The 23042-nt window shown below is 34.1% G+C and overlaps 2 protein-coding genes across 13 annotated transcripts in view; one reads left to right on the top strand and one right to left on the bottom strand.

Annotated features, from left to right (window-relative positions):
* The window catches only part of LOC105319035 (soluble guanylate cyclase 88E), a 42470-nt gene extending 26344 nt beyond the window's left edge, over positions 1-16126 (bottom strand). For 2 of the 11 annotated variants that reach the window (XM_066083868.1, XM_066083869.1), the window contains exons 1-3: positions 14252-14575; positions 11724-11814; positions 3866-3931 (exon numbers count right to left, since the gene is read on the bottom strand). The gene's annotated coding sequence lies outside the window, so the exon portion shown is untranslated. Of the gene's footprint in view, positions 1-3865; positions 3932-4184; positions 4309-7393; positions 7635-8194; positions 8211-11723; positions 11912-14251; positions 14578-15994 lie in introns of those variants that run through there. The other 9 variants (XM_066083859.1, XM_066083861.1, XM_066083866.1 and 6 more) reach the window with 9 other exon arrangements.
* LOC105319036 (glutamic acid-rich protein) lies at positions 14684-21820 on the top strand. Of its 2 annotated transcripts, none has more exons than XM_034469002.2 (3): positions 14684-14821; positions 19998-20141; positions 20620-21820. In XM_034469002.2, the coding sequence occupies exons 2-3, from the start codon at positions 20072-20074 to the stop codon at positions 21462-21464; spliced, it is 915 nt and encodes a 304-aa protein (XP_034324893.2). In that variant the 5' UTR covers positions 14684-14821; positions 19998-20071; the 3' UTR covers positions 21465-21820. The 2 variants fall into 2 exon arrangements, with proteins under 2 accessions (XP_034324893.2, XP_011414723.3); XM_011416421.4 differs by lacking the exon at positions 14684-14821 and adding an exon at positions 16014-16151.
* The last annotated feature ends 1222 nt before the right edge of the window (positions 21821-23042 follow it).

The following is a 23042-nucleotide window of genomic DNA, read 5'->3' as shown; positions in this document are numbered from 1 at the left end:
AACTCTATAACCTTTATATTAATATAATTGTTTACCTCTGATCAATTTATATGTATATTTTAATGTTATTTTTGTCCTCATGTATCATATGTTTGAAATGGTTTTGAGCGAATAAATGAACTTGAACTTGAACTTGACCAATATAGACAACTTCAAACGTTGTACTACAGTTCCTTTCCTATTAATTTTTAAAATGCCAAAATTGAACAAAAATTATCATCAAATCATCTTCATGCATTTATGATCGCAATTAAACAGTTTCGTACGTTTTTCATCGGTCGTTTTGATTTAAGAAGGTATTTTTCTTCACAGTATAATCTATGAAAACAAAAAACATGGCATGCATGCTATTTGTTTACATGACAAAACATTCTGAGCTCTCCATTACTTTAGACTTTCAGATTTTGGTCAAGCACCAGAAATACTGGTATCCAGCTTAATCATTCTAGACTTAATCAAAGTGCTGCAGAACTGACGGGAGTTGATTTTGTCGATGTTTATTTATCTTAAAATCAATGATATGTTATTTTGCATGACAAGTACATGTAGCTTCTAATTTGAATTAAGCACATTTTTATAATATGAATTTTTGGACTTTTTCGACAAGAATGTCGAGAAACCTCCATATGAATCATGTCAAATAATATTTAAAGATAAAATTAATTCAATCAAACTATGTATCAGTAATAGAAATATTTCTCGAACATTGTATGGATCCAAGCAATATTGAACTCTATTCTCGTTCAACCAAAAGCTCGGCTGACACCGTAAATCTCCGACAAGGATTTACAGAGACAGCCGAGCGTCGAGTTGAACGAGACTATATTGAACTCTGGCGTAAGAATACATACGACTACAAAAAATATTTAAATTGTTCGTACCATTTAAAATCTGACTATTTTCAAGGTATTTATAAATAAGTTTCCTTGAAACACAATGCTTTAGCATACATTACATCGAATTTATCAATTATTTTCAAGAACTACGTCTTGTCAGCAACAATGATTTGTGCTGAGGTCCAAACACTGTCTCACTTTCGGTTTGTCTGAGTAACTGCATAGGAGAGTTGATTAAAATCAACTCCTAAAAGGGGAAGTTCTAGACTGAAATCGTAAATATGTATAGACATTGTGATAAAATCAGGATATAACAACAAAAGGATGGGGTAGTAAAATTCCCATGTTTTGACTTGCAAAGAAGCATTGACCCTTCCTTTTAATAAATTGAAAAAACCTTTAATAATCATCGATGCTTTGTGTCAAATAATGCAGTATAAATAGCAGATAGAAGGTCCAAAATGCATGCTTACTTAAAAGTGAGCTAATAGCACAAAGGACTGCAAAGCATTTGATCGAAATTCTAATAAGAGTACACGAAGTTCGAGTAAATGTTAACATGTTCATAAATCCTTGTCTTTCAAGACATTCCTGGGCTTCCCCAATTATCACGAAGGTGCGATAGCAAGAAGTTTATTTTTGCCTTCGTGATAAAAAAAATCAAATTAAAAAAACACATACAAAATTCGTCACTCACTTCCAATTACCGTCAGTATTCAATATCTCCCAGATAACTCTACTATTTTAACAATCAGCATCTCATAAATTCTGCCAATCATTAGCATGGAAAAATAGTTCGTCGTGCATTGGGAACAAACGTATAGTCTTCATACCACCGTAAAACACTTGTCAGAGAAACTCTTCTCCAATTTTCTTGATATATCAGGGTTTCTTCTTTTAAAACACCAGTTAATATAGTCGTTTGAAGACAGACCTCCTACTTTAACATTTGTGATTTATACAATGTTCGTCGGATGCCAAGTTGTTGCATTCTGAACATATAAGAAATTGTACAAAAAACATGATTGTCTCTTATGATTGTCTCTTTAGTGCATACATATTCCCCATTTGACAATTTTCATCATAAATAACTCGTGCACAATTTACATGCATGTATGCGTAATATGTGATAAATGTTTCTACGTGTTCGTTAAGATGATTTCGCATTTTGTTGTGATCTGCAATATTCTTTTTAGCGTCTATCATTTTACATATAAATATATTGATGATAGTAAGACCTAAAATAAAATAGAACCTATAATTTATTTTGATTGGCAACTGACCGCCGTACGCAAAATACGAAAGCATATCGAAATACTCTTTGCACTTTAAGGCATGCAGTTCATAACAAAATTAATATTTCTAGTTCTATTTTTCTTTTCTTTTTTTTTGTTGCCAGGTGTTATTTGCATGATTAGAGGAATACTGAATTTTTTGTCAGCATCCAATTATCTTATACTCAAATCAAAAACAGTTCGAGAAATTCAAAAAAATGATAAAAGAGAGACGACGAAAAGAAAAAAGGAGATCGAAATATTGCAAGCTATATATGTTTTAACACTTAAGTGAGATATTTTCGTAAAATGTATTCACCAGTTCACGAAAATAGGTCACTTAGATGTTTTCAAAATCAAGATCTCAGAAGTATAAAGGAAATATTTCAAAGATACACCAAAGCTAATGAAACACCTTTTTAGAAATGATGCAAAGAGCTTTGTCCAATTCTGATTTTGTATTAACTTCAATCAAGCGAAGATGACACCAAACGATAGATCAAATCAGTTGTCACCTTTTTTTGGACTGGAATGAAAAGATAAAAGGACATGATCATTTTCTTGCTGCATGGAGTTAATCCCATGGGACTAATATCTGCACAACAGTTGGTTCCATCCTTGGAAGAAATAAATCCTGTTACGTTTCCTGGAAATACCTTTGCAGATCTCCAGGGAAATGACATTGATCATACATAATATCCTAACACTTCATTTGATCCACAAAATACCCCTTAAATCAGAAGTTCCATGAACTGAACCGCGTCTTAATTTATCATTAATAGCATTGAGTAAATAAACAAACCGATAGAATTCGTCTGATCTCTGATGGAACTCCTTGTTAATGCCATACAAAACTGCAGTCTATGATACAGATACACGCGAGGTCGCCTAATGTATACTTTGACACAGATATGGTATGAACTATTGGCTGTAATGCAGTACGAAATAAGGAAAGTTGAGTGACCATTATTTTATTATATGCAGAACAGTGTTATCAAGCTGTCCAGACTGAAATAATCCATACAAGGGCCGGCCTCTCTCTCTCTCTCTCTCTCTCTCTCTCTCTCTCTCTCTCTCTCTCTCTCTTGAGGTCGAAGTGTCATTGTATATCGCAACGTGATGACACTGGTCTGTCAGGCTATACACTAATTGGTCGTCATCGACTTCTTTGCCATATTGTTAATTAAATATCAAACCATAAATCACAAACCAAGATCAAATGAATTTTTAAAAAAAATTATACTGAGTGATTTATTTGGCCTCGATATAATTGTAAAAGTAAGCCATTATAAATTTGAACATTGAGTTGGGCTTTGAACTCACTTGTCAATAAACACCTGTCCAGCTGAATTGCTTGTGAATTCAGTCCAACATTTGACAATAGGTCAATTTATATCAGAATGCAATACTAAATCAATGCAACGCACTGTATACATATTTTGATTTCTCATGCATGCTCTGGGATATACATGTACATAGGTATAGAAAAACAAGATATCTAGCTCACTAACCAGATTCTATCTCAATTTCGATCTAAATGTTATGAATTAAATAACACATATATACATTTACATACATTTTAACCTGTAACTGATATAAAGGTACCTTGTCATTTTCGCTCTCAGTAGTAAAAAGAATATACTAAAATTGAAGAATATTTGTTAGAGTGAGAGAAAGTAGTTAGAAATATTGCTTTAAAGTTTCTAGTTAAAATACTATTCACAGTAAAATAAAACCACAAAAAATTTTACTCACATTTGAAAGATGTCGTCTGTTCTATGCGTTTAGGTAACTGTCGTCTGCTCTGGAAAATGCCGTCTGCTGTAACGGGAGTCAATATTATCACTAATAGAAAGCACGTGGTACATCGTGACACTAGACGGGGCTTTTCCAGTCGATATGTTTTTGTTTCGAATAACTTTGATACATATAAAATTTTACCCAAAAGCCCCAAAAATATTTTTAATGTTGACAGTACAACAAGCTATAGAGATTAGTTTCCCCTCGTGATGACGTGATGTCGGCCGAGACTGGCATCACAGATCATTTCCTTCTTCAAAGAATACTAACTTACATTTTACGATTTATTCCATTACAGATTCCTGAGGTTTTTAGCAGATAACACAAATATCGGAGGCTGAGAGGCCAAACTTTAATCAGGTTTTTGAAAAATACCAACAAATTTTCATCAAACGTCTAATCATAAAACGTCTAATGATTGTTCAACATTTTCTGTTGCAGAGAGAGAGAGAGAGAGAGAGAGAGAGAGAGAGAGAGAGAGAGAGAGAGAGAGAGAGAGGGAGAGAGAGAGAGAGGGAGAGAGAGAGAGAAACTCGTTTTTCATATTGAAAGTACATTTCCTGGATGTCTGAATCAATCAAACAGTCGGAGGGTTTTCCTCTCCTGTTACTTCTTTTTCTGAAGGTCCATTTCATGCATTAATGCACCATATGCATCCTTTTCAAAGAACGAACAAGATTAGCCCTTTTTATCAAAGATCTTGAAGGAATCTTGCATAACGAATGCTATCGTATAATTTGGCCTCTGCTTCTCTTGATCTTATACAATTTCCTTTGTTTTGAGAATGTAGGAAGGACAGTACGGAAGAACACGAGTTTCGCTATTTCTGGAAAAAGCCAACTAAAAAATTGCCTGGCTTTGTAAACTGAGATTACCGAGATGTTGGAAGATTATCTTGTCAATCGTTTGAAATGATGGCATCTTGATTTGTCATTGAAATATTGGGGGAGACATATTGATCTATCATAGGTCCGATATCAAACATCACAGCCATCGGCCCAGATGGCGATTTTTCCCCTAGATAGAGAATCTTCCCACAAACACGGAAATATATTTTACTGAGTGTTTCCAGACCCAGATTAAACACTCAGTGGTTATCGATAAAGATATATTATGTATAATCTAATATCTGTTTCAACCCCCCAAAAATACAGTCACTAAGAACAGTGTTAGCTGTGAACATATTTCTTTCCATTTGTGTGAAATGCGATAAATAAAGATGATTTATCTTTAAACTCGAGAGTAAAGACGTCACAGGGGTAGCGCCCATTACTCAGCAAAGCAAATAAACAATTATTTTTCAGAAATTTATGTTAGTGAGATGTCAAAATCTCAAGAATATATTTTTTAAAATTGAATACAGGAAATGTTCTTCTAGCTGCACACATACTACGGTATTAAATAATAGCAGTAATATCACAAAACGCAACTCTTACACACACTTTGCATTGTAGCCCCAACTGGAATTACATGCAAATCGTGTATCGAGGGGAAATACTACGTGTAACAAAAGGGCCATGGGCCAAATCGCTCACCTAAGCAACAACAGCCGTACTAAAATCAGCTTTATGGAGTCTAAATTAAGATGTCTGGACAATGTAGTAAAACAGATCCTGTATAAAAAATGATTTTCAATTATTTTTTCAGATATTCTTTGTATGTTAAAAATTGTGCCCCTTTTGTTACTGGATGTTTTCATAGTCATACCACAAACTGAGCATTGCAGTTCTCAAGAAGATCTTAAGATGTTCATACAAATATAAACCTAAATCAAACTTTGAACTCCTTGTGTGGCCAAAGAATTGTCCAGTGGCCATAGTCTAAACAATTAAGAATAATCAAATGTCAAGACGCTTGTATATATAAGTAATCCCAGAGATTATAACATTTGAGTTGTTTATAGTGTATTTACTTCACCAAGATAATTAGATATGCTTTTTGCTAAGTTTCGAAAATGTAAAATGTTACACAAGGACGGACAGAAGGACGCCGGACAAAAGGTGATCAGAAAAGTTCACTTGAGCTTTCAGCTCAGGTAAGCTATAGTATGTCCCAAGTTATTGCTTCCATCACTTTTTGATTATTTTTAATAAAATTACACATACCTGTGAAAGAAATGCTGTTGAAATCGATAAAAGGGAAAATATCCAAGATATCTTCATTGACAAATTATCATTTTTCACTCATAAAATTAAAGTTCACAGGAACGAAAACAGATTTCTTATGGAGATTTATAATGGGAAATGTTTACATCTTTTCTCCATTCGGAAGTACTCGGGACACCTCGCACAATTTTTCAACGTTATCATCCGGGCTTATTAATGGCTGATGCAATGCAAAATATCCGTAGACTTTTTATTTTTGGATGTGTATTAAAACCTGAAGCGGTAGAGGGGGCGTTTCAAAACAGATAATCTGAACATTTTTCATATTAGTGGATGAATGTAATTTGAACTCAAAGGTAGTTATGATTATCGAAATATCAAGCGAAAAGTGGTGGAAGCAAAAACTCGGGACAGAGTATAAAATAGATTTAAAAAAAAAGCCGCTAAATACACTTTGGCTAGCCAACACATATATTTAATACTCGTAGTATACCGGTATGTAAAGACATTATATCATAGAAATGCAACTTGCGCACACATTTTACATGTGATTTCATGCATATCCTATGTAGAGAGAGAGAGAGAGAGAGAGAGAGAGAGAGAGAGAGAGAGAGAGAGAGAGAGAGAGAGAGAGAGAGAGAGAGAGAGAGAGAGAGAGATGGGGTAGGGTGCTTAAACCAAATAAATGCGTTGAAAATCAGGAAGTTATCTCTGATTGCTCCTTTATGGCCAACTTCTGACGACGACGACAATCACTAACTATTGCTGCGCACAAAGTGCTCCGTGAAAAAATAGTGATAAAAAACGCATTGCACCTAGAAGTCGCGTTTAATCTAAAGTACATAGGGGCTAGGGTGGTGGTGGTACGAATCCCACGGAACAGAATTGATAGAAAACTCACCCACGTTTCTGTGAAAGATGAAAATGATGTATTTTGGGGGTCAGATATATACAAGCACATCTCTTCCTTTCGCCAAAAATAAAAAAAAAATATAGAAATACTGGGACACACTTCCTACAAGGCAATACTTATATCGATACATGTGTACTATTTTGAAATAAATTGCTCACACGAAAATAGCTAACAGTTTGTATTTTTGATACGTTTTATGAGCTGCTTAATTCCTATAAAAAACAAGTTATTATAGATAGTAACAACAGGTGTTTCTCTCTTCCTGTTTGACTTCAGCATCCTAGCTCATACCTGCAACAAGGATTCTTTATACTTTGTCTCAAGTAAAGATCTTCAATTTAAACTACGACAGAAGAAAAGATAAAAAATGATTTTAACCATAAAAATTTCCTCGGCGCATTGGTAAAATGGTAGAACGTTTGTTAATATTTACTCAGACTAACGGTCGTGACAATTTTATCTTACACTAAATGGTTTATCCTCAGCCATAAGCGAGCTAAAAACCTACTGCCCACGTCCGTACCGCACTGAATTGATATCCACTAAGTTCTGCAGCCAAAGAATTTTGTCACTTCGTTTTCACAAAAGGTTTTCATCTGTCCCTCGATCTCTTGAGAATTGGTTCAATCAGTCCATTTATTCAAGAGAACAAAACGAGGCCCCTCGGTAGTTATCGTAGTCAGAAGTGATATTTCAATGCCAATCAACGCGAAATCCGGGCAAGATGCTCTTGATAAATAGAGGGGGTTCTAGTGTGGATAGAGGTCGTTTCTTTAAAAGAAATGATGGGTCGACGTGCCATTCATTACAGCCGCTTTAATTAAAATTCGATATCTGATAGTCCTTCTCAATTAAGAATCTCCGGCTCTGAATTTGAATATAACTGAAATATTTCAATAGCCTTGGTAAATAAGCACGCACCTGTTATTTTGTTTATACGTTTAATTTAAAAATATATTTTGGGATATCAAAACATCCTACCTTGTGTGATGGGTACCGTATTGTAGTTGCCTACTTTTTATTCTGAATATTTTACAGACATTGAATAATCTACTTATTTATACGGATGTACCAAAACAAGCATTAATTGGTGGGGTTTTTTTTACATTTTGATTTTGAAGTTTATTATCAACTGATTAAAGACAAAAACAACCTTATTTTTCTCCTGGACATTCCTCAGAGGAATAAACAAAGTTTACCTATAATGTAAATGGCCATAATCCAAAAATGTAAAAGAAAATTTAATACCATAAATATTGTCTTTACCTGGAACAAACGGATGATGATCTTCACGAATAAAATGCATATATTCCTCTAGACCATGCTCCTAGTCCAAAACTTTGGGTGTATTAGAATGGCTGATGAAGGTTCAGACTTGTGTTTACATACAATTAACTAAAGTTTTTACGTGGAATATATTTTCTATTGAAAGCTCACAAAAACACTAAGGCTCTCTAGTGTGATTTGATACCGCATCGATACATTCTTAATGGAAACAGGGTAATTAACATTGGTTTCGCCATTCAGAACTCATTCAGTCATGCTAGTATAGTTAATAGTATTCCAAGAAAATTAAAAGTACAGTGGGGCTTTTGGGACGGGATACGGAAGCAATAATTCTTATTACATTGGTGTTAATTAATTTCTCAATAAACGCTTTATAACATGCCGTAAGAGTTTATTTAAATAGTTTCGTTCAATATCGAACAAATTGCATAATCAAAGTCCATAGGGAAACTAGTTCTTTAAAAAATGGAAGATAATATGAAAAATCATAAAATTTGAAATAATTATGTCAAAATATGCAAAAACAAGAGAGTGATTATTTTACTGAATTGGTTTATGGCAAAAGATGTTTTACTATCTGCAGTTGATATACATGATTAAAAAGGTCCAATCCCCAGGCATTCGTTAATTAGTTCGGCAGATAAAATGATTACTTTCCTATCTAAGTGGTTGCGGCAGTCTAAAATACATATAGCTGCCAGTGATTCGAAATCTTTGACAGAAGTGGTGAATATATCTGACTAATGTAATTACGTTTAACAAAAGCTATCTTATCTGTACCTATAAACTGAAGTATACATCATTCTCGTCCTAATTGCGATCAGAAATGATGATGCCGTGTTGAAAGCTTGCTCTCAAGGATAACCGAGCTGTAAATTCCTTGAGTTTAAGTATTTTTAGCCTTCATTACATAACCAAAGGAAGAAAAACTACGATACGCACTATCTAACTTCCGGTTTACTAAAAACATCAAAGCGAGACACTGATTAGTAATTTGATTAAATTGTATGGTGTGTGACCTTGCTTAAAATTTGCTGTTTTTTTTTTAATTCTACAGCGTGCGACCTTTAAAAGATATCCAACCTATAAAAAAGATGGGTAGATAAGGCGTGTAAAATGCCCATACACAGTCGGACAAGCTACTGAAAAATTAAAATATCAATAAATCTTATATATTTTTTAAAACATCATTTAAAACAATATATATTTTACATATCATTGATTTTAAACCTATAAATATGGTCAATGCTTGGAATATGTTGACTCAAACAGGCGTATATGTATCAAAACCTGCAAATGGTGTCATTTTTTAGAACTTTAAGGCATTTTCTTTTATAGAATGGGTGTGGGCTCCATATTTTTCTCATAGTATAATTAAGGTCTAATGGAAAACAAACCGACTTCAATCAACAAAAACGTGGAGAGATGACCCACTATACATTAAAAATATTATTTTGTATCCTAACAATTGAACGTTTTGAAAAAATAATTCAAGTCCGTAAATTCGTAGCCAAAGTGACACATAATATTGAAAGAGCCAACTTTGAAATGGCTCAGTAGTTAGAGTTCCTGACATAAGGCTAATCTTATATATCTATGGTTTTTATGGTATGGGTTCGATACCACCAAAATTTCAGGCAATATTTTTTTTCGTATTTTTTGTAAAATATATTAAAAACTGAATATAGTTAGAAATTTAGAAATTGTACTTTGGCAAACTCGTATTATAATATATCTGAATAGATTTAATTGGGAAAAATAAATTCAAAATTGTATTTCACGACTAAACCGAATGGGCATTTGCGCCATCTTATTCCCCCATCTTCTTTTCAGTATATCATGCATATATACCTATTCGTCTTAAAAAAACGTTTATTTTAATTTTAGTTTTTAGGTATCATTTTTACTTTTATTAAGAAAACTGATACGTTGTACGCGTATATTTAAGGATTTGTTGTTTGTAAAACAGGAACGTTCATTAATATGTCATACTAAGGAACATCCATAGGATAGAACCATTTTAACAGGAGCTTGGACTTTGGGTAGTTGTGTTAAACAGCAACGTGACGTAGGGCTGTCTATTTCATTGCTGGGCATTCAGCCATGGCTCTTTGAAATTAACACGATTTGTCTAGCTTTTGAGCTAAGAGTACGAAATCGGTGCATATTTCACTTGAAACCAGCGTCATATTTAACTTGTTTTGACGCAAGGAAAAGATAGTTACATTCTACCGAAAGTCCAAGGTCTTGTTAAAATGGTTCTATATCAATCACAAAGAAACACACATAGGTTATGTGTTTGAAAACTCATGTCATATCATTGGAACACTGTATATGTCATATATATGAAACACCAATGTATATAGGTCATAGCTTAAGCAAATCCATGCCAGAGATCAAATCCAAGAAATATTCATATGTCATACCGAAACATCCATACATATTAGAAACGCCCACGATATATTATCAAACAGAACATCCACATGTCATATTAAAGGAACATTCACAGACACGTCATTGGAACAGTCGTATAACTTAAAAGTTCAGTAAGTCGTAGCAGAGAAACATTTTAAGGTCAAAGTATAAATCCTAAGTTTATATCATGGGCTTATTAATATGTCATTTCCAAGAACACCATTATATATTAGCAACACCCATAGTTTCTCTATCATAGGGACGTATAAAACATTCATATGACCTATTTCATTTCATAGAAACAACAACACGGCATATCTATGGAACAATCATATGGCATGTGTTCGGAAAACCAATTGGTCATGTCCGCACAGAACACGCAAATGTCATGATCATATCGTAGGACCACTCACATGTTATATTCACGAAACGGGCATAGGTCATAACTAAGGCAAATCCATATAGATCTATAAGAAATATCCATATATCAAACCTAAATTATTTGATTAATTAAATGCGTCAGAGTAAAAATGGTGCTTAATTACACTTGTCATATTTTTTCATTCACCCCATATCCAACATGAGATTACAGATTCAGATTCCATAGTAAAGTAGCTGGTCTCCTTTAACCATTCACACTTTTTTCACGATATAACTTTATACTTTAATTAATTACTTCGTTGCTTTTCGGAACAGGGGTGCTAATCCTGAGCAAACTAATCAATTTGCCTTGTAATTATATACTTAGAGAGCAAAGCATGAATCTCTCTAGATCACGAATTGTCCATCTGTCTTTTTTTGGTGTGGACCCTGAAAGTTAACTATGTACAAGTAGGTTGTGTAGCAGAGAGATTTTATCATTAAAAAAACACTTTGAGGAGATCTTGAATATTTATACATGCAACAGGAACACCAGTAGATTGCGTCAAGAAAAAAACAGAAAGTCTTCTACAAAAACTATGATATTTGTTAATCAAAATTTGTGCGTAAAAAAATATAGATTAACAAATACCATAGATATTTGTACAAGGCGCAGTGTGTTACAACTGTATAACTAGTAAATAGTAACATTTAAGAAGGAAATACTACTCACTTGATAGCTTGCTGGTAACGGCATGTTCCTTTCATCGTGTCCTCAACAATTTAATGATGGGAGCATCTGTGCCATCTGCCGATGATTTATTCTACAAAATGTACACATAAACAGCTGAAGTAACCACAGTACATAGTCACTGGTCCACACAGTCATATAATGCAGGTTGGAGTCGCTTAGTCATCACCGGTTTCCTTTTTGTATACTTTCACTTTGATGCAAGAGGCAGATTTTTTTGTTTGTTGATACTGAATCAAAAGCCTTGTAAAAATGCCAGTAAATTTCTACGCAATATACAGTGGATTATTTTACATCAAATATATATAGCTTATGCTTTAAATTAGCTCAATAGTACATTTATGATTGTTTAAAAGATTTCTGAAAACTTTCACCTTGTTTTGCATCATCCTAACATGTCACGTTCCTCTAAAGTATCATAGCATTGAAGTGAGGACAGTAACCTTTAATGCAGGTCTTCGTTAGGTACGTAATAAAAATTTATTACATTACATTGTGAATATGTAGGTTAGTGAGGTATGTAACCATAACCTTTGACACTGTGAATTCATGTTATGTACGTAATATTAAGGTTCAAGCTTATGTGATTTTTAAAGAACTAAAATAGTTTTTGAAAGATTACATATTTGTTGTCGATCTTTAACGCTTAACCGCAGACGGAACACATATTTCTTAATCGTTTCTTGGACTTCTATCGGAAAACTGGTTTCAAATATGATAACCTATCATCATCAATGCCAAAATGTAAAAACACTGAAATCTATAACCAAACATCTTGTGGCGTTTTCCTTTTCTCTGACATAAAGTATATATTTAGTGAATGTTTTACATCCGGGGAAGAAGCGTGTATTAAAAAGGGGGCCAATACAGAACAGGACCTGAACTTGTTCTAACGTTTCAATGAGTGACGGATGGAGAAGTCGCCCAGATTTTTCTATCCCATGTCTACAAGTTTATATTAAGAAAAATAAATAAAATGCGCAAAACGTACATTGTGTATCCGGTTAGATTACCGCCAGAATCGTGAACCCGTAAAGGAAAGTAGAATGCACGTACGTCCTTGGCATATTGGCCACGAGACATGCAAAAAAGTTTAATTAATAGTAAACTAGGCGGAAGATTACCTTGCCATTATTTGTTTTAACTCTCATCAAAAGCAACGAAAGAATCTCTGTAAGTTCACATGGTGCTTTGTTGGATGGCTCTGAAAGCACATCTACTGTATTAGCGTAACTTCAGTCTTGGATTGATAGATTTATAAACAGTGCCAACAAAACTCAAAAAATTAAAATATATATATAAACGAAAAACCCCTCCCATCCAAAAATATCTAGAATTCAGTTATGATTACGATTTTCGATTACAAAATATCTTTATTAGCTTCATTTGTGGCTACCTAAAACAAAGAAATACCAATCTGCGATTTAATCGCTGATTTGACCAATTGTCATAAAATTCTCTCTTGATCTCAACCTACAGAAAATCAATTTGACTTGCCGTTTTTATAAAAATGGTTTTGTAACTGTCTAGACGAAAATATTCCTTTGTGCCGGATAGTTACGCAAAAACAACATCTTAAACTTAACTACTCTTGAATGAATATTTTTTTCGCTTCGTTATAAATGTACATTTGATGAAACTGAGATAAAAGAATAAACGCTTTTTAAGTATAAATAAACAAACTTAATATATAAATATCCTTGGGCTTTATCTATTGTTCCGGGATTGAGTATTTCAACAGGAAAACTGGAATAATTCGTTAATGCAATATCTAAATTACGTATTTTACATAAATCCCTAGACACAATTATTATCATTTCGGTCCAAAATTGAATCTTAGTATTATTTACAGTCATTAAGGAATTTCAGGAAATGAAATGATAAGACAGACTTCGAAATGCCATCTCGGAATCTTCCTGAAATAAGAACAATATCCGTTCGCGGAAAACTGTTGATTGCTATTTCAGTGTCAGTCGTGTCTACGTAAGATAAATGGCGATCTAGAAAAAAAACCGGCACGGATTTTACTTTCATCAATCGACTCAGTGTGAGTTTATTTTTATCATTTTACGGAGGATTATCGCCGGATTCTAATGGAAAGTGGTTTCGGTCGTGGCGCCGGTATAACTTAAACATTCATTTTGCATGTTCTAGCAACAAAAACAATTTAACTAATCATCCTTATCAAAATACATGTACATATCCAAAGGGGGGGGGGGAGAGAGAGAGAGAGAGAGAGAGAGAGAGAGAGAGATGGGTTATTTAATCGAATGACATATGCGTACATGCATGGAGAAAAAGGAAGAGAAACAAAATGCATATCAAAGTTTATGTATTTACACTGAAAACGAATAAAATTATGTAATTGCCTTTACGTTTTTCAAATAGATATTGAACAATTATAATCCCTTCTGTGTAAATTTAAGTCGTGTATATGCATACATAATGTTGGAACGTTTTATCGAATATTAAGATGAGGAAAATATATGTACAAGTATTTAGTATCTTACCTGAATCAAGTGCTTTCTTTTGCGGACTCGGAAAAATCATAGAGCAACTGTTCCTCAAACTAAGAGGGAGAGAAAAATAGCGATCTTTCTTCAATTGGTCACGATTTCGGAACCGTATGAGGGAAAACAGAGCTTATCTTTGTCGATTTTGGAGGAATATTTCTGGGTGTGTAGTTTCAGAGATTTTGTAATTAGCCCGCAATATGAACCCTTCCAGTATCGGACAGAACAAGGATCCCTTTCTGTATCAGGACATCCCCAGCTATATCACACCATCTGGCATTTGTCGAGCCGATGCCTTCCCGATTTGTTAAACGAAAGGAAATTCCTATATGTCGATCATATAGAGAAACAAACTCTCTCTCTCTCTCTCTCTCTCTCTCTCTCTCTCTCTCTCTCTCTCTCTCTCTCTCTCTCTCGTCGCGGTAATCTAGGTAATCTAACTCGTCACAGTCAATTTGTACGTTTTCAATAGTGCATGCGCATCTCCTTTTATTATTCAATTTTAAAATCAAATATAAACCTGAGCTTCGTGATCGTGAATGTTTGTGATTGCCGAGACATGACAAGGTATGTATTGGTGATATGGTATCTTATAATTCATTTTGTATTGTTCTAAAATTCAAACAGATGGCGACAATTGATGTTGTAACATATGTGCAGCACAAATAGTATCTGTATATATACATGTATTACGGAAAATGAGTGTATGAATAGATATATATACATACAAAAGGTACGATTATACGAAGAGACATGTAATTCTATTGAAATTTATAATAAAATAAGTTCTTATAACAGTTACATGTAGCATATAACAGTAAAACGATGTTCAAATGTGGTTTCGCATTTGTCTCTAAAACCGATATCCATGCATGAAAAGATTCATGAGAAAAATTTAGACAATAAACCTTCAGGAATTTTAAATTGATTTCAAGATGTCTATCCTCACTCAGCTGTTGCTTTCTAGGCTTGTTGATATGATGAGTGATTCTACAACCCCCCCCCCCTCCGCCTTTCCAGTATTTCTTTAGAACAAACAGATTCTGGAGCTGACAAAAATTTTATTCTTACTCATGTGAAAAATATGAATAATATTCTATTTAAAATGTGAAATAATCGTCATTTTGATATTTATTTATTTAATTCGCGTTTTCCGAATGGCGCAACCTTTTCATTTTTATATGGGTTAGTCAAAAATTGCTAATTTTTATGAAATTGTACATGAATCGATAAAATATATAGCAAATTAGAAATAGTGTGTGTCCGCCATCAGCTATTTTTATTAAAATCAAAATCAGATTGAAAGAGGGGGTTTGATGCCTCAAGTACATTTGCACTTACTCTGTACGTAAAAGCCATTCATTCATTTTATCATTCCTCATTCATTCTTTCTTTTCCAACTTCAAAATTGAGGAAATTTTTATCCATCGTAATAATTACTCTTATTCCAAAGCATCCAGGTGTGATTAAATCCGTAACTTCTTTATAACACTTTCATATATAATAATAATTATTCTAACAGATCTCGCCGGGGAGGAGTGTACATGTAATACGAAATTTTCATATTATAAAATTTAAAATTATATCAATTGTACAAACTGGTTGAGAAAAAAAAAAACCTTAACCTCAAATAAACCTTTTTCTCGGAGATAAAATCATTTAAGGTATTTTCAACTACGTTAAACTTGACCTCAATAATAAAAAAAAAATAAGAAGACGAGTAACAAAAGATGAAATTACCATGCTTGACATGAGAATGTAGGTGATTCCCTCTAGCCATGGGAAGCCGGTGAAGCGTTGATCCGGGTCGGAGGTGTGTTTACTAACACAACAACGAAACACATGTACAGAATGGAGGAACTTCTTGTGTCTCTTATCGTCTGCGTTCTGGTTCAAGGTAAACTTATGGTCTTCGTTCATTCATCTCAAAGACATCTGTTTGATGCGTAAAAAAAATTTAACATGTAAGGTTTTTTGATTGATGTTTTATGCCTCGAGTATTATCATATCAGCTCGAGAATATAGCATCAATGGGTGTCAAAATGATGTATCGGACTACTTTGTGTTCTTACACCTGTGTAGGTATTTTCTGGGGCGGTTTAGAAGGCGGGGTTGAATGCTGGGTTTGATAGTACTTATCTAAAAATCAGTGTTGTTCTCCGCTCAGCCCCATTGAGACTGCATGCATACATGAACATGTCCAGTGAGTTTTATTTGTGATTTTTATGTATACAGATATACGTACCTGTATGACCATGCATGAACACAGCTATAAAAGAGCTGATTTACAGTTAGATGTTGATCTGTGTGGATGGGGCACATAAATATTTAAAATAGTTTTGCATTGTCCAGTGTTTAACTTACTTAATTACACCCCATCTATAGAAACTTCGCTAGACGGTTCATAAATATCAAGCCCATCTCGACCCCAAGAGTAACTAATTCATGTCTTTCATAATGATAATAGATTTAACATTGAAGGGGAGGGGGGTCGCGCTCTGTCAAAAATGTACAGGTTAAAATATTAATTTCACCCTTTGTGGAATTTATTTATCGGAATGCAGATCTTGGTATAGAAACGGGCTTAGCCCCTGTATGCTGACGATTGTTCAAAATTGAAAAGAATATTTAGTGTTGGAGTAAATGCCTTGTGTGTAAATAAGATATATTGTGATCTATTGAATAATTAATCCCGGTTTTATCTTCATAAGTACATGTGTATCGTGAACATCATCGATATATATATCCTTTCCTTAAATATTATCCTATTATTCAATAAATGATTACATATTGAACTTGTATAGACAACTTTTAACAACATGTATAAACAAATTGATAGAGTGGTTTGATCATCTGTTTATTTGTACTTCTAAAAAGTTACCTTGCACATAATTGGATATAAAGTAGATTTTTCGTGCACGTAATTATCAACAGACTGATTACATGTACAGTGACCAGGAAAGACCGGAAATTTGTATTACATGTACATGCACCTGGAAAACAACGGAAATCCGCACATTTGAATCATATAGGAAATCTGTCTAGTATTTCAACGTTAAAAGTCACATAATGTAAGTCATAGACTCCGATAAACGCCTAATCCCACAGTTGTTCACCAACATATTAAAATGGTGATTATGGTAATTATATTTCTTTTGTACTTGAAACGAGACATAGCGTAAATAACATCAATTGAGCGCGAGAAGTTGCTAACTACAACAAGAATACACGTGTGTCTCTCTCCTATAAACTTTGGTCTATCTCGTTTTTTTTTTAAATCTTATTGATATTTTTATCTGATTTAATAAATATCCTTGTAGTTCATCGTAATGAATACCTCAATCTGTCTTCTCCATATTGTTGTAACCCCCCCCCCCCAAAAAGAGAAACACGTGACCAAATGAGGAGGAGTTTAAAAAGACGTTTTTTTTTATATACTCTCGAGTCCGAAATAAATAAACGGAGATAAGATGTCGTAATTTAAGGCAATGGAGGTCAAGTTTGTCATTTAGAAAGTTGTATCTCGAGATAAAAAAAAGTATGCAAAATATTTTCAAAACTTTGATCATGATTAAATATTTCAGTTTTTGATACTCATACACCACCTACACAGTTCTCTCGTTCTTACTTTTTGTTCACGTGAAATTTTCTTCCAATGTAAGATTTGTTTCACGACGACATTGATGGGAACGGAAAACAATTTTTAAATAGAGGTTAAATAAAATTATCATTCTAATGCTTTCTTTCACTAAAAAAGATTCTTTTTCCAACTTTAAATGTTATTCGAAAAAACTACATGTATGTAAGCAAATGTGTACAAGCAACGTGCTGTATTTGTAGGTGGACACACCTCTAGACTTGTCCTAATTTGCAATACTCAAAAGTTGTTGTTTTTTTTTTACATTTGAGTTGGTGAAGAAAGACGCAGTCGAAGATCAAAGTTTACGCGTGGTGATCAGAAAAATGGGAATTTAAAATAAAAAAATAATATAGTGTCTGTGTTTTCTTTGTTATCAAAAATCAAAACGTGTTGATGATGAAAACTGCGGAAAATACAGACATGCTCTGTGAGGCCATGAGGGGTTGAATGTAATAAACTTTTCATTATTGACAATAACACCTGCCCCACACAGTGAAGGACTGGCTTGTGGTTCAAATAATTAGCCCTTAGTTCGAACAATTAAATATAATCATAGTATTAATAATAAGTATTAATAATAAGAAATAATTTAAAAATATTAAAAAAAAAAAAATAACTGATCAGAAAAATGGGATGGAGGGCGTTGTTAATTAATTCTGTTGGTGAAATAAAAATATTTTGGATGAGCATTATACTTGTATGAGAAATATTGAAATTCAGTATACTTTACAATATGTTTAGAGATGGTGGACAAATGAGTTTGATGAAAGTAATATGAACTCTATTTTTATTTTGCTACTGTTTTGCATTATAATTTTGGATGTAGCTTTATTTCTTTTTTTTAAATAAATTTTTATGAAGAGAAACATTTCTGTACAAAGGACGACATAACAAATGCACATGTATCTACCAGCCTGAACGGTGTTTTCTTTCATTTGCTCCGGTTTTTATGGCGTAAAAAAACTGTCAATTGTCAAGTAATTAAAAACCATCAAATGAAAAAACAAAACATTTAAATGTCAATCTCCGGGCCATCTGACCCAAAAATACAACCACGGGTTTCTTTATTCGTTTAACGACTCTTATACCCTAAAGTAAAAATAATTTTGCTTGGAAAGCTACCGATAAATTAAGACTAAAATATGTGTGTTAGAATAGATTGGGAAAGATATGGGAATGAAGATCAATTCACAAACTGAATACAGATTATCACAATATACATGTAACTGTCTGATGAAAGGTTCAATTGTCAGAAATCTTGAGGTATACGATTAAATGTCGATTTTATCCTATAATTCCTAGTATCTCTGACAGCGACTATAGATTAATAATTTTACAGTTCATAATTTTTTATAAATAAAGAAACATAAATTTTATATTCACTCTATCTAACAGCAGTGACATAGAGTAATAAATGGTTGCTCTGACACAAAGATTAAAATAAAATCATATTTCAAATAATCTACCTTTTACGGTTCTGTTGTCTATGTAGAAAAGGATGGTTTTGCATTTCGTTTCTTAGATTCAACGTTTACAAAAATTTAGAACAGACAAAAATACATACATCATACATACATTTTAAAAAACTCAAGAATTGAGCGTCAGATATTCGTCGAAATTCCAACAAAATGTCTGTATCTGTAAAATCAAACTAACTCTTCCTTGGAGTGGTGTACATGTTACTTGGCGTTTCTATTCAGAGATTTACTTCTAAATCTCTTATACAAAAACGAATACATCAATTTCTGTTCCATGAAAAGCATTTGTTTTCAAACTAATGGTTTTCATGTTGTTGAAACCTTTCAGTTACCAAGCAGCCGCAAAACTCTAACACTTTGTAACTTATTGGAAACTGTCTCTGGATTTCAAGAAGTTATATTTCCCTAACCAATATATTTACATGCATATTGAGACGCTTACTCTCGTACATTTTTTCCCGAGACTTTTATCCAATAAGGTCCTTTACAAGGGTCAAATGAGTTTGCCATAGCCAACTTTCTTTGCTAAAGTTTTTGTTGTTGTCTATTCCTGTCGAAATGTCAATGAAAAAGATTGCGAGAATTTGACTGCATTTTCTGTAAACTTTTGGGGGGTTTTTTTCAGGTACCTCGGGTCGAGCTCTCCAGTATGCAGAACACACAGAGGAGTTCCACTCAGCTTATGCTGTATTTGGCCTGATGGGGGCAGCACTGGTCATCCTCGCCGTAATTCTGTGTGTAGATGTCCCCCAAGACAACGACGTACACTGTAGGGCTTAATTCTTCCTCTAACGACTGTTAATGTACACATACATGTATATAGTCTTTGAAGTTTAAGGTTATCCAATCCTCAGCCCGATAAATTTTCCGGATATTTTACACTGTTATTTAAAGCCTTTATGTCATTGTTAAATGGCTGATGCTTAACGTTTTAATCTAATCCAAAGTCAGTGATGTTTATCAAACTATAGTACTACTACAAAATAAAATAATGAATTTCTGTTACAAACAAAAAATGTCCCGGATTTAAGGGTTATCAGACTTAGCTGAGAAGGGGACCCTTCGTACACTCATTTATATGGAATTTGACTGAAATATACTTTTCAATATACCTTGCATTTAGGCTTGCTAGGCAAAATTTGAAAGAAATTGTCCTTTTAACTTTTCAAATTCGGTGAGTTCTGTCTCTCTATTCCGGGTCGCTGTTTTTAAATAATTTCTGTATGGTTTTTTTTTTCATATTACAGACACAAATAGCGTAGCTTTAAACACGGTGAAAAAAGAGGAGAAGGTGAAAAAGGAAAAGAAGAAAAAGAAAGTTCATAAAAAGATTCATCGCACGAAAAGCACTGGAAGTATTATCTCCTCTATCATTAGTAGTTGGGCTAGCACATCTGATTCTGATAGTGACCACGAAAAAGAAGACAGAGAGGCTGGCGCTTTCACGGTTGAAGTAGAATCAGTTAACCTTAGCGAGAAAGACACAGAAAATCAAACCAAAAATGTTGAAGTCGAAATCAAGAAGGAAGACGAGGCTGAAGTGGGGTCCGTAAAGTCGAACGGATCAGCCTGTGAACACGACGAAGAGAAAACGGAAAAAAGAGATGAACGTACTAACGATGAACTTGGAGAGGAACTTCACAAAGATGAAACAAACGAAAAAACGGATGAAAAAGAATCTTCATCTTCATCCTCATCCTCATCTTCCTCCGATAGCGAGTCTTCAAAATCGCACGAGTCTGAACCGGAAGAGCAAGAGGAACCGGAACATGATGTTCCCGACCCCGGACCAGAAGAACCTGAACCTGAAGAGCCTGAGCCAGAGCCTGAACCAGAAGAGCCAGAGCCTGAACCAGAGGAGCCTGAACCTGAGCCAGAGGAGCCAGAGCCTGAACCAGAGGAGCCCGAACCTGAACCAGAGGAGCCCGAACCTGAACCAGAGGAGCCCGAACCAGAGGAGCCTGAGGAACCTGAACCTGAGGAGCATGAGGAACCTGAACCAGAGGAGCCAGAACCTGAACCAGAGGAGCCCGAACCTGAACCAGAGGAGCCCGAACCTGAACCAGAGGAGCCCGAACCTGAGGATGAATAGGATGTAGGACTACATCATTATTTTACAGCAAGGCAATAATTTACGGTCAGAGTAAACAAAAATCCGGTGAGATTGAATTGAGCAACGAAACCAGACAGACGTATAAATTTACTGTAGATGACAGTTGAAGAAATCCAGTTCCTGTATCTGGGAGTGCACCTAGCTACATGTTTATGAATTGAACATAGTGTACCTTCGAAGAAAATACACAATTTTATAATCACCAGTAAGTCCCATCCTGTCCATTATGTAGCAAGATCGGGGTTTAATTTTATACCAAACTGAGATTGTATCAGTAAGCAGTATTTTAAATCATTATGTAATTAATGATTTTTTAAAAAAATTATGAAAAATACTATATTTGTTGGGTTTTTTTCCCTTCATCTGTTCTATTGAGTAATTTTCACCCAAATTTTCAGTGGCATTTCGTAATCACTGCTGATAAATTACATTCCAGGAATAATATCAGAAATACTCATTGTCTATTAACACAGATGCTTCTCTATCAAATCAAACATTTTCTCTGATGTTAACAAAAAAGTGGAATGAATGCATATAAATAGCTGATTATCCGTGGCCTTGTTTGCTGTAGGGTACACGTGCTGCTGGATCAATCACAGGTTGGCCACCTCGAGGCCTTAAATATCAACTACCAAGAGGTGACTAAATGTGTGCTTGTAGACTAATGAAAATCACAACAAATACTGCAAAAAAAATAACTTAATAAAAGTGATAAATCATACGGGTTAATACACTTTCGCCGTACTTTTGATTGATCTCTATACAATATAGGCACTGAAACATATTTAAAAAATTGTCATTTCAATACTTTTTGGAATTCCCTTCCTAGTGTCCAGTGTTGACTATTATCGTCCAAGACGGACGTCTTTTGCCAAATGCATTCGGTAAATGCGTATTGGACAATGTTGGCGCATTGATAAGTTAACGATAACCAAAATTTCACAAATTTATGACCGCTTTAGCTGCAGGTTTGTAGCCCCGGTCTAAAAAAATTCGGATGGACGACCTCGTCCATCCAAACTTTTTCAGACCGGGAGCTACAGACCTGCAGCTATGACCGCTTGCAAATAGAGTCAGTCGTCAGAGAATCGAGGCAATCAAATAAACCATAGATCTGATATGAGTGACAAATTTCCACTTTTCTGTGATTTTGCAAAACAACCCCAAGCGAAAGCACTACTACGAAAAAACCGCAAAATTTTTAACCTATAGAAACATCCTCGCTCACAATATTCATGTACAATTCTGAACTTTTGTCATTTTAGTGGCTGATTCTTACGAAAGACGAATAGGGCCACTTAAAAAAATATTTTTATCTCGTAATTACGAGAAAAGATCTCGTTATTACGAGTTAATTATCTCGTTATTACGAGAAAATATCTCGTTATTACGAGTTAATTATCTCGTTATTACGAGAAAAGATCTCGTAATTACGAGTTAATTATCTCGTAATTACGAGAAAAGATCTCGTTATTACGAGAAAAATCGATCTATTTTTAAAATGGCGCGTTTCATTATTCTATTCTTTTTATGTAAAGTGTATGAATTACTGCAATG

This window comes from Magallana gigas, chromosome 5 (assembly GCF_963853765.1).
Source record: "Magallana gigas chromosome 5, xbMagGiga1.1, whole genome shotgun sequence".
Lineage (NCBI taxonomy): Eukaryota > Metazoa > Mollusca > Bivalvia > Ostreida > Ostreidae > Magallana > Magallana gigas.
Note: the sequence above shows the minus strand (reverse complement) of the source record. Positions and strands in the feature narration are given on the sequence as shown.

Coding starts and splice junctions, on each gene's coding strand:
- LOC105319036 (XM_011416421.4), top strand. CDS start 16,097: ATGTACAGAATGGAGGAACTTCTTGTGTCTCTTATCGTCTGCGTTCTG. Junction 16,152..19,997: donor CGTCTGCGTTCTGGTTCAAG/GTAAACTTATGG, acceptor GGTTTTTTTCAG/GTACCTCGGGTCGAGCTCTC. Junction 20,142..20,619: donor CCAAGACAACGACGTACACT/GTAGGGCTTAAT, acceptor TTCATATTACAG/ACACAAATAGCGTAGCTTTA.